Genomic DNA, 13,817 nt, shown 5'->3' on the forward strand with positions numbered 1-13,817 from the left:
TCCCAGCTACTCGGGAGGCTGAGGCAGGAGAATGGCGTGAACCCGGGAGGCGGAGGTTGCAGTGAGCTGCGATCCAGCCACTGCACTCCAGCCTGGGCGACAGAGCAAGACTCTGTCTCAAAAAAAAAAAAAAAAAACATGTTAACCCAAACTGAGACTTTCTCCTTGATGTAGTCAGAACTGAAAGGGTTGCAAAAGGAATCCCTTTTTCATTATATAACTCAGCATTATTGAATGCTCAGCCTGTGTGCCATCTAGAATCTTTGGCATGCCACACTTGAGAATGCCCCATGATAGGAAGTTCATTGCTCTGGTGTGAGAATCCTGAGAACTGTGCTTCAGTTCTTAGAGGGGCTCTCAGGGACAGTGGTCCTCTATTCCTTGTCTTTAAAATGGGGGACTGGTCCAAGTGTAATGAGTTATCTTAATTGATTGTTCACATTCGGTTACAGATTGGACTCCTTGTTCTGTTCTTCCCCATTCTAACTACTGCACTTGACTGGTCTTAACTTTTTTTTTTTTTTTTTAAGATCGAGTCTCTCCCTGTTGCCCACACTGGAGTGCGATGGCGCGATCTTGGCTCACTGCGCGCTCCGCCTCCCAGGTTCAAATGATTCTCCTGCCTCAGCCTCACAAGTAGCTGGGATTACAGGCGCCCGCCACCACACCCAGCTAAATAATTTTTGTATTTTTAGTAGAGACAGGGTTTCACCATGTTGGCCATTCTTGTCTTGAACTCCTGACCTCGTGATCCGCCTGCCTCGACCTCCCAAGGTGCTGGGATTACAGGCATGAGCCACCATGCCTGGCCAAAAAAATGTTTTTTTAATTAATAATAAAGTTGCAGGGGTTGGGAGATGGTCATAGTAGGTAATTTCCAAGATAACTTTTGGCCCTGACGAGTTGTGATGCTGTGGGCAAGTGAGTGGCTCAGTGGGCACATGTGTGTCTCTAGATAAGTGACAATTTGGTGCTCTCCTTTCCAGTGTGTCCCAGATGCCTGTGGCTGAGGGCAAGAGTGTTCAGCAAACCGTAGAGCTCCTTACCCGGAAATTGGAGATGCTTGGGGCAGAGAAGCAAGGAACATTTTGTGTGGACTGTGAGACTTACCATACGGCTGCATCTACCCTTGGCAGCCAAGGTCAGTAACATGGATCTGTAGGATGGCTGGAACGAGGGTTGGAGTTAGTAGACATTTGTGTTAACTGAAGTCTTTCTGCTTTTCTGCTGAGGGTGGTGTTCTTAAACATGTGGCAAGATGTGTTTCTGAATTCATTAATTATTGGTTCTTTATCTCTTAGAATAGGGCCTTTGAAAGCTTTATTTTGTTTTATTTTATTTATTTATTTTGTTGAGACAGGGTCTTACTCTGTCGCCAAGGCTGGAGTGCAGTGGCATGATCACAGCTCACTGACTGCAGCCTCGACCCCCTGGGCTCAAGTGATCCTTCCACCTTGGCCTCCTGACTTGGCCTCCTGAGTAGCTGACACCACAGGCATGAGCCATCACACCTGGCTAATATTTTAAATTTTTTGTAGAGACAGGGTCTCCCTGTGTTGACCAGGCTGGTTTTGAATTCCTGGCCTCAAGGGATTATCCGGCCTCAGCTTCCCAAAGTATTGAGATTATAGGTATGAGCCGCCACTCCTGGCTAAAGCTTTATTGAGGTATAGTTGATATACAAGCAGTTGTACACATCTAATGCATACATCTTAATGAGTTTGGTTATATGCATACACTTATGATACCATCACCACAACCAAGATACTAAACATATCTGCTACATCCCAAAATTTCTTTGTATGTGTGTGTTTGTGTGTGTGTGTGTGTGTGTGTGTGTGTGTGTGTGTTTAAGAGATAGAGTCTTGCTCTGTTGCCCAGGCTAGAGTGCTTTGGTGTCCCATAGCTCACTGCAGCCTCAAACTCCTGGGGTCAGGTGATCCTCCCACCTTAGCCTCCTGAGTAGCTGAAACTACTGGCATGTGCCACTATGCCTGGCTGATTTTTTACTTTTGGGTGGGGTCATGGGAGTGTCTTACTATGCTGCCCAAGTTTGTCTTAAACTCCCAGCCACAAGCCATTCTTCCACCTTAGCTTCTCAAGTAGCTGGTATCAAACTCCTGAGCTCAGGGGACCCACCAGCAAGGGCCTCCCAAAGTGCTGAGATGACAGGCATAAGCCACCATGCCTGGCCCTTGTATTCTTTGAGTGCTTTTTGTTTTGTGCAGTTTGAACTCTAAAAGCAATGTTTCTCAGAGGGTTAATCACTGACTAACCACATCAGAATCACCTGGGATACTTGTTAGAGTTGCAGATTCCTGGCCTTGTTTACTGATTGACTGCTGCTGTAGGCCACATAATCTACATTTAATAATCCAGACAATCCTTATGCACTCTGAAATTTGAGAAAGACTTGTTTTAGGCCCAGAAGTCTTGTTTATGATTCTTTTAGAGCTTTAGGGCTTCTAGAAGTTTCTTTTTATAGAGTTCCTGTTTTCCTACACCTAACCATTGGCATTGACCTCATTTGCATAAATCAACTGTTCTTTTTAGTGGATTGAGTGATGAGATGGGGTGTGGATGATGGGGGATGGTGGTTGGGAGGGAGAGGATTTTTTTTTTCTTTTTAGAGTGAGGGTCTCACTTCGTTGCCCAACTGTACAGTGGCATGATCACAGCTCACTGCAAGCTCTAACTCCTGGGCTCAGGCAATGAGAGACTCTTTGGATATGAGTTAGGGAACTTGTTTCTCTTAGTCTTGGCTCTGCAGTAACTTGACCTTGAACAGTTCCATAGCACTGTGGTTATCACTGGGGAGCCAGAGCCCTGAGTCCTGGCTTTGCCACATTCTAACTGTGGACCTGTAGGTAACTCCCACAACCTATCTGTTACTATTTCCACGCCTCTCATGTACCTGTTTCCCTTAGATCCATTTCCTGCACTTTCCCTGTAAGCTGTATTTTCCAGGCCGTCTCCTAGTTAGCTTTGGTTATTGAGAGGCACCAGAGAAGATTAGAGGATGGGAGAAAGGAAGCCCACAGTGTTCCTCTCCCTCTGCTCTGGGCAGTGTCTCTAGCCATGGCTGTGTGTTCACCTCCTTGGTTCTAGCTTCTGCTAGGCAGCCCTCTTTCCTGCCTGCGATCACAGCACATATTTTCTTTTCCCTCTAGCCCTAGGGATGGTTGTAGCTTCCTGTGTTGCTAATCTTTGGGTTGTCCCACCATCCTGTTTGGTTTTTCCTTTCTTCCAACCCGTGTATTTGTTCCCTGTATACATTTCTTGTACCAAAACTATCTGACATGGGCTCTGTTTTTGGACTCTTCCCAATACAGTTCTGTCATCTGTAAAATGAAGATAATCATAGTATTTCTCTCCTCATGTTGTGCTAAATAAGTTAATACATGCAAAGCATGTAGAACTGAGATTGTCATGTAATTTTTTTTTTTTTTTTTTTTGAGATGGAGTTGTGCTTTTGTTGCCCAGACTGGAGTGCAGTGGTGCAGTCTCAGCTCACTGCAACCTCCACCTCCCGAGTTCAAGCAATTCTCCTGGCTCAGCCTCCCGAGTAGCTGGGATTACAGGTGCGCTCCACCATGCCTAGCTCATTTTTGTGTTTTTAGTAGAGGTGGGGTTTCATCATGTTGGCCAGGCTAGTCTTGAACTCCCGACCTTGTGATCTGCCCCCACCTTGGCCTCCCAAAGTGCTGGGATTACAGGCATGAGCCACTGCACCCGGCCTGTCATGTAATACTTAATGTAGTATTTAAGTAGCTAAGAGTTGTAATGAGCTCTTTTATCATCGTTGATAAAATTGCAGTTCCATTTGTGTTGCCTTCAATATGAAGGAGGTAAGAATCAAAAGATAATTACAAAAGCATTTGGGTAATAAAACATTTGGATATAGATATGAAATGGCATATGACTTCTAGTGAAACTACGTGGTGTGGGCTGAGCAGGCCCTCACTTTCAAGAAGTTACAGTCTAGTTGGGGAGACAGAACACTTTCATGGCAGACAGTAGGGAACAGTGGAAAGAGCAACAAACTTGGGGTGAGCAGGCCTGGACTGGAGCTTCAGTCTTGCTGGTTACTGGCTCTGTGCCTGTAGTTCAGTGATTTTCACACTTGACCAGCATTAGCATCAGCTGAAAGGCTTGTTACAACACAGACTGCTAGACTCCACCCCAAAGTTTCTGACTTAGTAGTCTGTCACCCAGGCTGGAGTGCAGTGGCATGATCACAGCTCATTATTGCCTCGACCTGCCGGGCTCCAGTGATCCTCCAGCCTCAGAATCCTAAATAGCTGGGGCCACAGGTGCGTGCCAGTATACCTGGCTAACTTTTTGATTTTTTTGTAGAGTCAAGGTCTCCCTATGTTGCCCAGGCTGGTCTCAAAGACCTGGGCTCAAGCGATCCTCCCTGCCTTGGCCTCCTGAAGTGTTGATATTACAGGTGTGAGCGCCCTGGCTATAATTTGCATTTCTAAAAAGTTCCCAGGTGGTTCTGCTACTGCTGCTGCTCTGGGATCCAATTAGCTTCATTTTCCTCATCTTTAGAAAGGGGACAGTAAACCTGGTTCTCCTTGCTTCACAAGGTGGTACAGACATGAAAGGATTTTGCTGTGATAGAAAATACGATTGTCGGCTAGGCGCAGTGGTTCATACCTGGAATCCCAGCATTTTGGGAGGCCGAGGTGGGCAGATCACCTGAGGTCAGGAGCTTGAGACCAACCCGGCCAACATGGTGAAACCCCGTCTCTACTGAAAATACAAAAATTAGCCAGGTGTGGTGATAGGTGCCTGTAATCCCAGCTACTCAGGAGTCTGAGGCAGGAGAATCGCTTGAACTTGGGAAGCAGAGGCTACAGTGAGCCGAGATCACTCCATTGAACTCCAGCCTGGGCAACAGAGCTAGACTCTGTCTCCAAAAAAAAAAAGTACTATTGTCAGCTGAGTGCAGTGGCTCATACCTGTAATCCTAGCACTTTGGGAAGTAGAGGTGAGAGGACTGCTTGAGCCTAGGAGTTTGAGGCCAGCCTAGGCAAGATGGTAAGATCTCGTCTCTACAAAAAAAAAAAAAAAAAGCTGGGCACAGTGGCTCACGCCTGTAATCCCAGCACTTTGGGAAGCCGAGGCAGGTGGATCATGAGGTCAGGAGATCGAAACCATCCCAGCTAACATGGTGAAACCCCGTCTCTACTAAAAATACAAAAAATTAGCCAGGCGTGGTGGTGGGCGCCTGTAGTCTCAGCTACCCGGGAGGCTGAGGCAGGAGAATGGTGGGAACCTGGGAGGTAGGGCTGGCAGTCTGGCAGTGAGCCGAGACTGCGCCACTGCACTCCAGTCTGGGTGACGGAGTGAGACTCCATCTCAAAAAAAAAATTTAAAAAAATGGTGGGAATGGTGGTCCCAGCTACATGGGAGGCTGAGGCAGGAGGACTGACTTGGGCTCAGGAGGTTGAGGCTTCAGTGAGCTGTGTTCATTGCCACCACACTCCAGCCTAGGTGACAGAGCAACACCGTGTCTCAAAGAAAAGAAAAGGAAAATGTTATTGTTTATAACAACTAGAAGTGCCTTCTTCATTAAGCACGCGCGCGCACACACACACACACACACACACACACATCCCTTAGTTGACTTTTAAGATATTTCCAAGGCAGTAACACTTGCAGACTCATATGGTATGAATAAATTATGTAATTATAGTGAGTAGACAGAACAGAATGACGAGGTCAGCTTTGGATGGATTTTTTTCTTGAGAGTCCAGAAGGTTTGAACTGGATTTAGAAGGAGGTGGCAGGTGTGAATCGTCAGCAAGCAGCCAGGAGCAGGGATGTGTCCTGGAGGATCTGTGCAGAGCCTTCTGTGTTCATGAACAGCGGCCTATATAGGGAAGCCACATGACCTCTGCTCCCCCAACCCTTGCACCCTTTTCATTCCCACACTCTTACCCCCTATCTAGAGTGTCTTCTTCCTTCATGTGGCTGGATCCTATCTTCTCTTCATATCGCAGTTCAAATCCCTTTTTTTTTTTTTTTTTTGAGGCAGAGGCTGGAGTGCAGTGGCGCGATCTCGGGTCACTGCAAGCTCTGCCTCCCGGGTTCACGCCATTCTCCTGCCTCAGCCTCCCGAGTAGCTGGGACTGCAGGCGCCCGCCACCATGCCCGGCTAATTTTTTGTATTTTTAGTAGAGATGCGGTTTCACCATGTTAGCCAGGATGGTCTTGATCTCCTGACCTCATGATCCACCTGCCTCAGCCTCCCAACATGCTGGGATTACTGATGTGAGCCATCATGCCTGGCCAAATCCTGTTTTTTTTTTCCTGCTGACTTGTTCACTTTAATCTTTTCCTATCCTGAAGTCTTTCCTTTCTTCCGAAAGACTTGTGGTCTTTCCTTGGTAATAACTTGTTTTATTTCATGGTCTTTTAAAAAGTTTTTAGCCACTGGGCGCGGTGGCTCATGCCTCTAATCCCAGCACTTTGGGAGGCCGAGGTGGGTGGATCGCCTGAAGTCAGGAGTTCGAGACCAGCCTGACCAACACAGTGAAACCCTGTCTCTACTAAAAATACAAAAAATTAGCCAGGTCTGGTGGCAGGTGCCTGTAATCCCAGCTACTCGGGAGGCTGAGGCAGGAGAATCACTTGAACCTGGGAGGCAGAGGTTGCAGTGAGCCGAGATCATGCCACTACACTCCAGTCTGGGAGACAGAGTGAGACTCTGTCTCAAAAAAAAAAAAAAAAAAAGTTTTTAGCCTATCTCAGCTGGGCATGGTGGCTAATGCCTGGAATCTCAGCACTTTGGGAGGCCAAGGTCGGCAGATCACCTGAGGTCAGGAGTTCAAGACCAGTCTGGCCAACATGGTGTATCCCCGTCTCTACTAAAAATCCAAAAATTAGCCAGGTGTGGTGGCACACACCTATAATCCCAGCTACTCAGGAGGCTGAGGCAGGAGAATCACTTGAACCTAAGAGGTGGAGGTTGTGGTGAGCCCAGATCACGCCATTGCACTCCAGGCTGGGCGACAGTAAGACGCTGTCTCAAAAAAAAAAAAAAGTTTTTAGCCTATCTCTCTCATGAGATTATCAGCTTTTTTTGCTTTTTTGAGATGGAGTCTTGCTATCACCCAGGCTGGAGTGCAGTGGCATGATCTCGGCTCATTGCAACCTCTGCCTCTTGAGTTCAAGTGCTTCTCCTGCCTTAGCCTCCCGAGTAGCTGGGATTACAGGCGTGCACCACCATACCTGGCTAATTTCTGTGTTTTTAGTAGAGATGAGGTTTTACCATGTTGGCCAGGCTGGTCTCGAACTCCTGACCTCAAGTGATCCACCCACCATGGCCTCCCAAAGTGCTGGGATTACAGGCGTGATCCCTGGCCTGATTGTCAGCTTCTTGAAGTCAGGGGCTAAGTCCTCTGCTTGTATGTTTCTTAAGCCCTAAGAAAAGTGTTGGGAATGGCTTATGTATGTAATAAGCATGTGGGATTGTGGCAGTCTATCCATTAATTCTTATAGTGTATGAAAGAGGAATCTTGCTTTCCAGTTTTTGCCTTCTGTTTTTTTTTTTTTTGGAGACAGAGTATTGCTCTGTTGCCCAGGCTGGAGTGCAGTGACATGATCTCAGCTCAGTGCAACTTCCGCCTCCTGGGTTCAAGTGATTCTCGTGCCTCACCCTCCCAAGTAACTGGGATTGCAGGCATACACCACCATACCCAGATAATTTTTGTATTTTTAGTAGAGATATGGTTTCACCCTGTTGGTCAGGCTGGTCTCGAACTCCTGACCTCAAGTGATCCACCTGCCTCAGCCTCCCAAAGTGTTGGGATTACAGATGTGAGCTACTGTTCCCAGCCCGTCCTTCTTCTGTTTTCTACTTAACTAAATGTATATAGCTTTCCATTCTTATTGCAAAAAGTCTATGGAAATCAATGAGAAAACTCATTTCTTAGAGACTGGAAGGGATGAGCTGGGGCTTGAAAGTTGAACTTCTGAACCAGATCCTGAATTCTCTCTGCTGTAGTGTGCTGCTGCTTGCTTCCCAAGTTGGCTAGACTTCTAAAAATTCTCCAACGGTTTGCCGTTGGTTTCAGGATACAGTCTAAACTTCTTGAGGCATGGTAGACAAGACCTATCACAGCTTGGCTCCCATCTACCTTTCCCTGCTAATGCTCAGACACTCCCCTTTGCTGCTTCTGTAGGACCATTTACTAGATCTCAAAGAGGGAGGAAGCTGAGTTGAGGAGGAGTGCGCAGAAGAAGGGAGCAGCTACTTCCTTTGGCATGCCCAAATGCTGTTACTTTCCTTTTACTTATGTAATATATGATAACATACAAAAGATTATATGTAAAGTCTGTGGGAGTTAGACTTTACGTATAGACCATCGGTGAGCCCACCACTCAACTTAAGAATTAAAACATAAACAAGCCAGGCGCGGTGGCTCACGCCTGTAATCCCAGCACTTTGGGAGGCCAAGATGGGCGGATCATGAGGTCAGGAGATCGAGACCATCCTGGCGAACATGGCGAAACCCTGCCTCTACTAAAAAAAAATACAAAAAATTAGCCGGGCGTGGTGGCGGGTGCCTGTAGTCCCAGCTACTTGGGAGGCTGAGGCAGGAGAATGGCGTGAACCCAGGAGGCGGAGCTTGCAGTGAGCCGAGATCGCGCCACTGCACTCCAGCCTGGGTGACAGAAAAAAAAAACAACTAAAAAAAAAAGAAAAAAAAAAGAATTAAAACATAATCAACACTATTAAAGTTTCCTGTGTGCGCCTCACCATTTTCTGTAGAGCAGAGTGGGTTTTACCACATGCTGCCTCTCCTGCTATTCCCCTATACCTTTCTAGAAAAGGCTGTCAGTGAGAGGATTCCCCTCACCCCACACCAAGAACTGCTGAGGTAGTGCCAGATTGCTGTCTTGCCTCATTCCGGGGGGAGTCATTTGAGTCTACTCTGGGGTTCGCCAGTGAAAGTCTAGATGATGAATAGGATCTCTGTCCCTTGCAGGTCAGACCGGGAAGCTGATGTATGTGATGCACAACTCAGAGTACCCATTGAGCTGTTTCGCTCTCTTTGAGAATGGCCCTTGTCTTATTGCTGACACCAACTTTGATGTGCTTATGGTGAAGCTCAAGGGCTTTTTCCAGAGTGCTAAGGCCAGCAAGATTGAAACCCGGGGCACCCGGTACCAGTACTGTGACTTCCTGGTGAAGGTGGGCACGGTCACAATGGGGCCCAGTGCCCGGGGCATCTCTGTGGAGGTAAGACCTTGGTGAAAATAGGAGCAGGATATGCTGAGGGGGCTGCTCAGCAAAGGGCTCTGAAGATTTTCCAGTTCTTCTCTATTTTTTTTTTTGAGACAGAGTCTTGCTCTGTCACCCAAGCTGGAATGCAACGGTGCAATCTTGGCACACTGCAGCCTCAACCTCCAGGGCTCAAGTGATCCTTCAACCTATCTCCCAAGTACCTGGGACTATACCCACCGAATGTAAATTTTTTTTTTTTTTTTAATTAGAAATGAGGTCTTGATGTGTTGCCCAGGCTGGTCTCAAACTCCTGGGCTCAAGTGATCCTCCCACTTCAGCCCCGCAGAGTGCTGGGATTACAGGTATGAGCCACCACACCTGGCCTCCAGTCCTTCTCAATTTAAACAGATATTTATGCCTGCCTGATCCCTGACTCCAAGGCATCTGTGCTTTCTCTCCGTGAATCTTTTATCCTTTCTTTAATTATTCAGAGACTGAGACTCTCTAACACAAGGTGGGAAGTAGGAAGCGGGAAGCTGGGTTCAAAGCAAGCAGAAAGCTTCATTAGGAAGGGTGGCTTGCTAGAGAAGGGAAAAGATAGTCAAGGAAGGCAGGTGAGTTATGATATGGAGGGACAGTCACCCATGAGAAGAAGTACTGGAGCAGAACAGGACAACTCTTGGAACAATTTTCTGGAGGTGGGCCCTAAATCACATATGCCCATATAGCTCTCCTTAGTATGCTTTAAGATAGGTATCAAAAGTTGGGAAGCAAAAATATGCTTTTCCTTTTGACATGCTGTCTGCGTTCTTTCATGGTAGAAAGAGGTGTTTGTGTGTGAGATCACTTCATCTGTGACCCTGAGAGAGAGAGAGAGTGTGTGTGTGTGTATACATACACATATATAGTGACAAGGAGTGAGAGTGGCAGTGTGGCAGTAGCTGGCTTCTTTGGGACCAGGGAAAGTTCACAACTTATAATGTGCCCAGCACTGAGATAAGAAAACAAGTAAGCTTGCAGGGTCTACCCTTTGAAAATTTGTGATTTATTTATTGAGTGAGGCCGAAACACACAAACTATTTTTGAAGTTAGTCTGAAAATGCCATAAAAGAGGCAGTTTGCTCTGGGAATTCAAGCCAGTATGAGCACTGCTGACTTTGGTTGTGATGTTTCCTGGAGGATCAACATTTATGTAGGGATTTAAAATGTAGAAACATGGGGATAGATAAGTCTAGGAAGAATACCACTTGGAGAAAAGGGCATTAGTGGTAGTTTCTGCTCAACAACCTCTAGGACCAAGACTTCCTAATTCTTTCAGCTTGTGATAGACCTTGGATTTGCTGAGACCCACTGAGGACCCACTGTTGATCCTCTACATTTCTAATCTCGTAGTAGAAACACACCCCACCTGTTTATTTACTTGTTTCTCCTTAGGGTTGCCAGTAATTTTGTCCTGCCATCTCTCCAGTAAAAAATTAAGAGAGCAGCCGGGCGCGGTGGCTCAAGCCTGTAATCCCAGCACTTTGGGAGGCCGAGACGAGCGGATCACGAGGTCAGGAGATCGAGACCATCCTGGCTAACACGGTGAAACCCCGTCTGTACTAAAAAATACAAAAAACTAGCCGGGCGAGGTGGCGGGCGCCTGTAGTCCCAGCTACTCGGGAGACTGAGGCAGGAGAATGGTGTAAACCCGGGAGGTGGAGCTTGCAGTGAGCTGAGATCTGGCCACTACACTCCAGCCTGGGCAACAGAGTGAGACTCCGTATCCAAAAAAAAAAAAAAAAAAAAATTAAGAGAGCAGAAGGAGAAATGAAGATGTATATTTTTTGGCCCATGCCACACTATTTGGGAAATTCTTTCTTAGGGTCAGAGTCCAGGTTGGTTCTACCTAGGGAGTAAAATATGGTCTTGAAAAAAACTCATAAGCATTTGAGTCTACTCTGCTCTCTACTTACCACCACCACACACATTTTCCTTCTCTTTATCTTTGTCATGTCTCTTAGAATTTTCTTGAGCTCTCCTTGAATCTTTACACAGCATAGCAGGGACAACACAATCCTGAGATCATCAAAAGGGGCCCAGATCTGCTTCTGGATTCTCTGGGAGGGCTGCTGGTTGGCACAGCTCCAGAAAGAGAAATGTCAAAGATGCCTAAAGATGCGGGTGTTAGGGCCGGGCGCAGTGGCTCAAGCCTGTAATCCCAGCACTTTGGGAGGCCGAGACGGGCGGATCACGAGGTCAGGAGATCGAGACCATCCTGGCTAACACGGTGAAACCCCGTCTCTACTAAAAAATACAAAATCCGAGCCGGGCGAGGTGGCAGGCGCCTGTAGTCCCAGCTACTCGGGAGGCTGAGGCAGGAGAATGGCATAAACCCGGGAGGCGGAGCTTGCAGTGAGCTGAGATCCGGCCACTGCACTCCAGCCCGGGCGACAGAGCGAGACTCTATCTCAAAAAAAAAAAAAAAAAAAAAGATGCGGGTGTTGAGCCCAGTATTTGGGTTGAATGTTTCCTGTGGACCAACACTGTGCTAGGAGGTGTATGTCTTTAGCTTGGGGTTGGGGAAGATGGGAGCAGGAGGCAGGAGGTGCAAGAGAAGCAGACCTTGTCTTAGCCTTCATTCACCCTCATTCTCTGTGCTTTTGGTTCCCAGGTGGAGTATGGCCCCTGTGTGGTAGCTAGTGACTGCTGGAGCCTGCTGCTTGAGTTCCTACAGAGTTTTCTAGGCAGCCACACACCAGGGGCTCCCGCAGTGTTTGGGAACAGACATGATGCAGTCTACGGCCCAGCAGATACCATGGTCCAGTACATGGAACTCTTCAACAAGATCCGCAAGCAGCAGCAGGTGCCGGTGGCTGGGATTCGTTAGTGATGAGCAGCTGCCAGCTGAGCTCTGTCACCAGGGGTACTCCACAGGAGAAGCAGGTGCTGACTCTCAGGTCCCTTGTCCCCAGAAACCCAGGGTAGACATGGAGTCTACTCTCCTTCTCTGGTTCCCAGCTGTGGCTTTTGTTCTGGGGCTCTGGAGTCCCCTCCCCAACCCCCTGACTCTCACACATAGCCCCCCATCAGCTGTTTTACTCCATTCCTTACTGGATTTGGCCTGTCCTCAAGAATGGTAATTATGAAGAATGGAGAAGTTTGGACCCTGCCTCCTTTAGGGGAAAGGTAGGACAGGAATGTCCCTGCCTGGTATTGGTGGGGGAAACAGTCTGTATCCCCAACTATTGGGGATTTGTCTCAGGCCCACCGTGAACATGCTGCATTTTATGTTTGGACTGTGCTGTGAGAGCCTCTTCCTTTTGTCAGAGGATGTAACTGGGCTTCTATCCTGGAGATGGAGTGGAAGGCACAACTGGTTTGATAGTTACCATTTTCTGACCTGTTTGCTGAAGTGATTTGTGAATTGAGTTTCCTAGGATGTTGCCTGAGTCCTTTGAACTCTCCTTCTGACATCTTTCCCTTCTGTTGTGAAATATATTAAGCCACAGGCCAAACTGCTATAAGATCGAGGTTTGTTTTTTTCTCACCTAATAATAGAGAGGTAATCAGATGGTCTAGGGCAGATTTAACTCTACAAGGTTATCAGGAACTTGGTTTCTTTCTGTCTTATTCAGCCATTCCCAGTATGTTTTCTTACCCACAATATCAAAGAAGACTCATCAGCTCCATATCTGCATTCTCCTGGGGAAAGAGAGAGAGAAAAGATCTGTGTTTTTTTTTTTTTTTTTTTTTTTTTTAGGTGGAGTCTCGCTCTGTCGCCCGGACTGGAGTGCAGTGGCCAGATCTCAGCTCACTGCAAGCTCCGCCTCCTGGGTTTACGCCATTCTCTGGGACTACAGGCGCCCGCCACCTCGCCCGGCTAGTTTTTGTATTTTTAGTAGAGACGGGGTTTCACCATGTTAGCCAGGATGGTCTTGATCTCCTGACCTCGTGATCCGCCCGTCTCGGCCTCCCAAAGTGCTGGGATTACAGGCTTGAGCCACCACGCCTGGCCTAGAAAAGATCTGTTTTTTTAAAAAAGATAGGACTGAGCATTGCTCAAATCACTGTGGCCACACTTTGCTGAAAGAGATGCTGGGACATAGAGCCTCTTATCTGGGCAGTCATGTGCTGAGTTAAAACTCAGGGATGCTGTGACTACAAGATGAAAGAGAATTGTGACTACAAGTTGCTGAGACCCAGTTAATGGCCTCTGCTACATGGAGCTCAATGGACATGCCCAGGAATGCTCTTGGCTGTTCATTTGCAGTTAATACCTCCTGTAGCTAAAGCATTCATTTATGAATTGACTTGAGAGAAGGGCTGATCTCAGAGTCACTTTGAGCTAAGTTGGATTAGTCACACTAGGAAGTTAATTCCACACCCTTCATCTAAGTCTCAGTATTGAGGCCTCTCCAGTTCTCATGCACCCCAATCTTGTGTTAGAACACTTGACCCTGATATGTGCACCTTGCTTCATGGTTGCCTGAGCTCTTTCTCCTGTTTCATTTGAGCCTCCAAACTACATATTTGGCCATATTGCCTGCCTACCCCATGCCTGCTGCAGAAATATTCATCCAGGTATACCTTGATA

The 13,817-nt window shown here is 47.2% G+C and overlaps 1 protein-coding gene across 6 annotated transcripts in view; it reads left to right on the forward strand.

Annotated features, from left to right (window-relative positions):
• MED20 (mediator complex subunit 20) overlaps positions 1–12,958 on the forward strand; it is a 16,800-nt gene extending 3,842 nt beyond the window's left edge. For 2 of the 6 annotated variants that reach the window (XM_011943701.1, XM_011943711.1), the window contains exons 2-3: positions 9,003–9,256; positions 11,895–12,743. In XM_011943701.1, coding sequence (XP_011799091.1) covers positions 9,020–9,256; positions 11,895–12,110 — 453 coding nt within the window. In that variant the 5' untranslated portion in view covers positions 9,003–9,019 and the 3' untranslated portion in view covers positions 12,111–12,743. Of the gene's footprint in view, positions 1–311; positions 412–986; positions 1,142–9,002; positions 9,257–11,894 lie in introns of those variants that run through there. The other 4 variants (XM_011943682.1, XM_011943673.1, XM_011943721.1 and 1 more) reach the window with 4 other exon arrangements.
• The last annotated feature ends 859 nt before the right edge of the window (positions 12,959–13,817 follow it).

The sequence above is a fragment of the Colobus angolensis genome, unplaced genomic scaffold, assembly GCF_000951035.1.
Source record: "Colobus angolensis palliatus isolate OR3802 unplaced genomic scaffold, Cang.pa_1.0 Scaffold105, whole genome shotgun sequence".
Lineage (NCBI taxonomy): Eukaryota > Metazoa > Chordata > Mammalia > Primates > Cercopithecidae > Colobus > Colobus angolensis.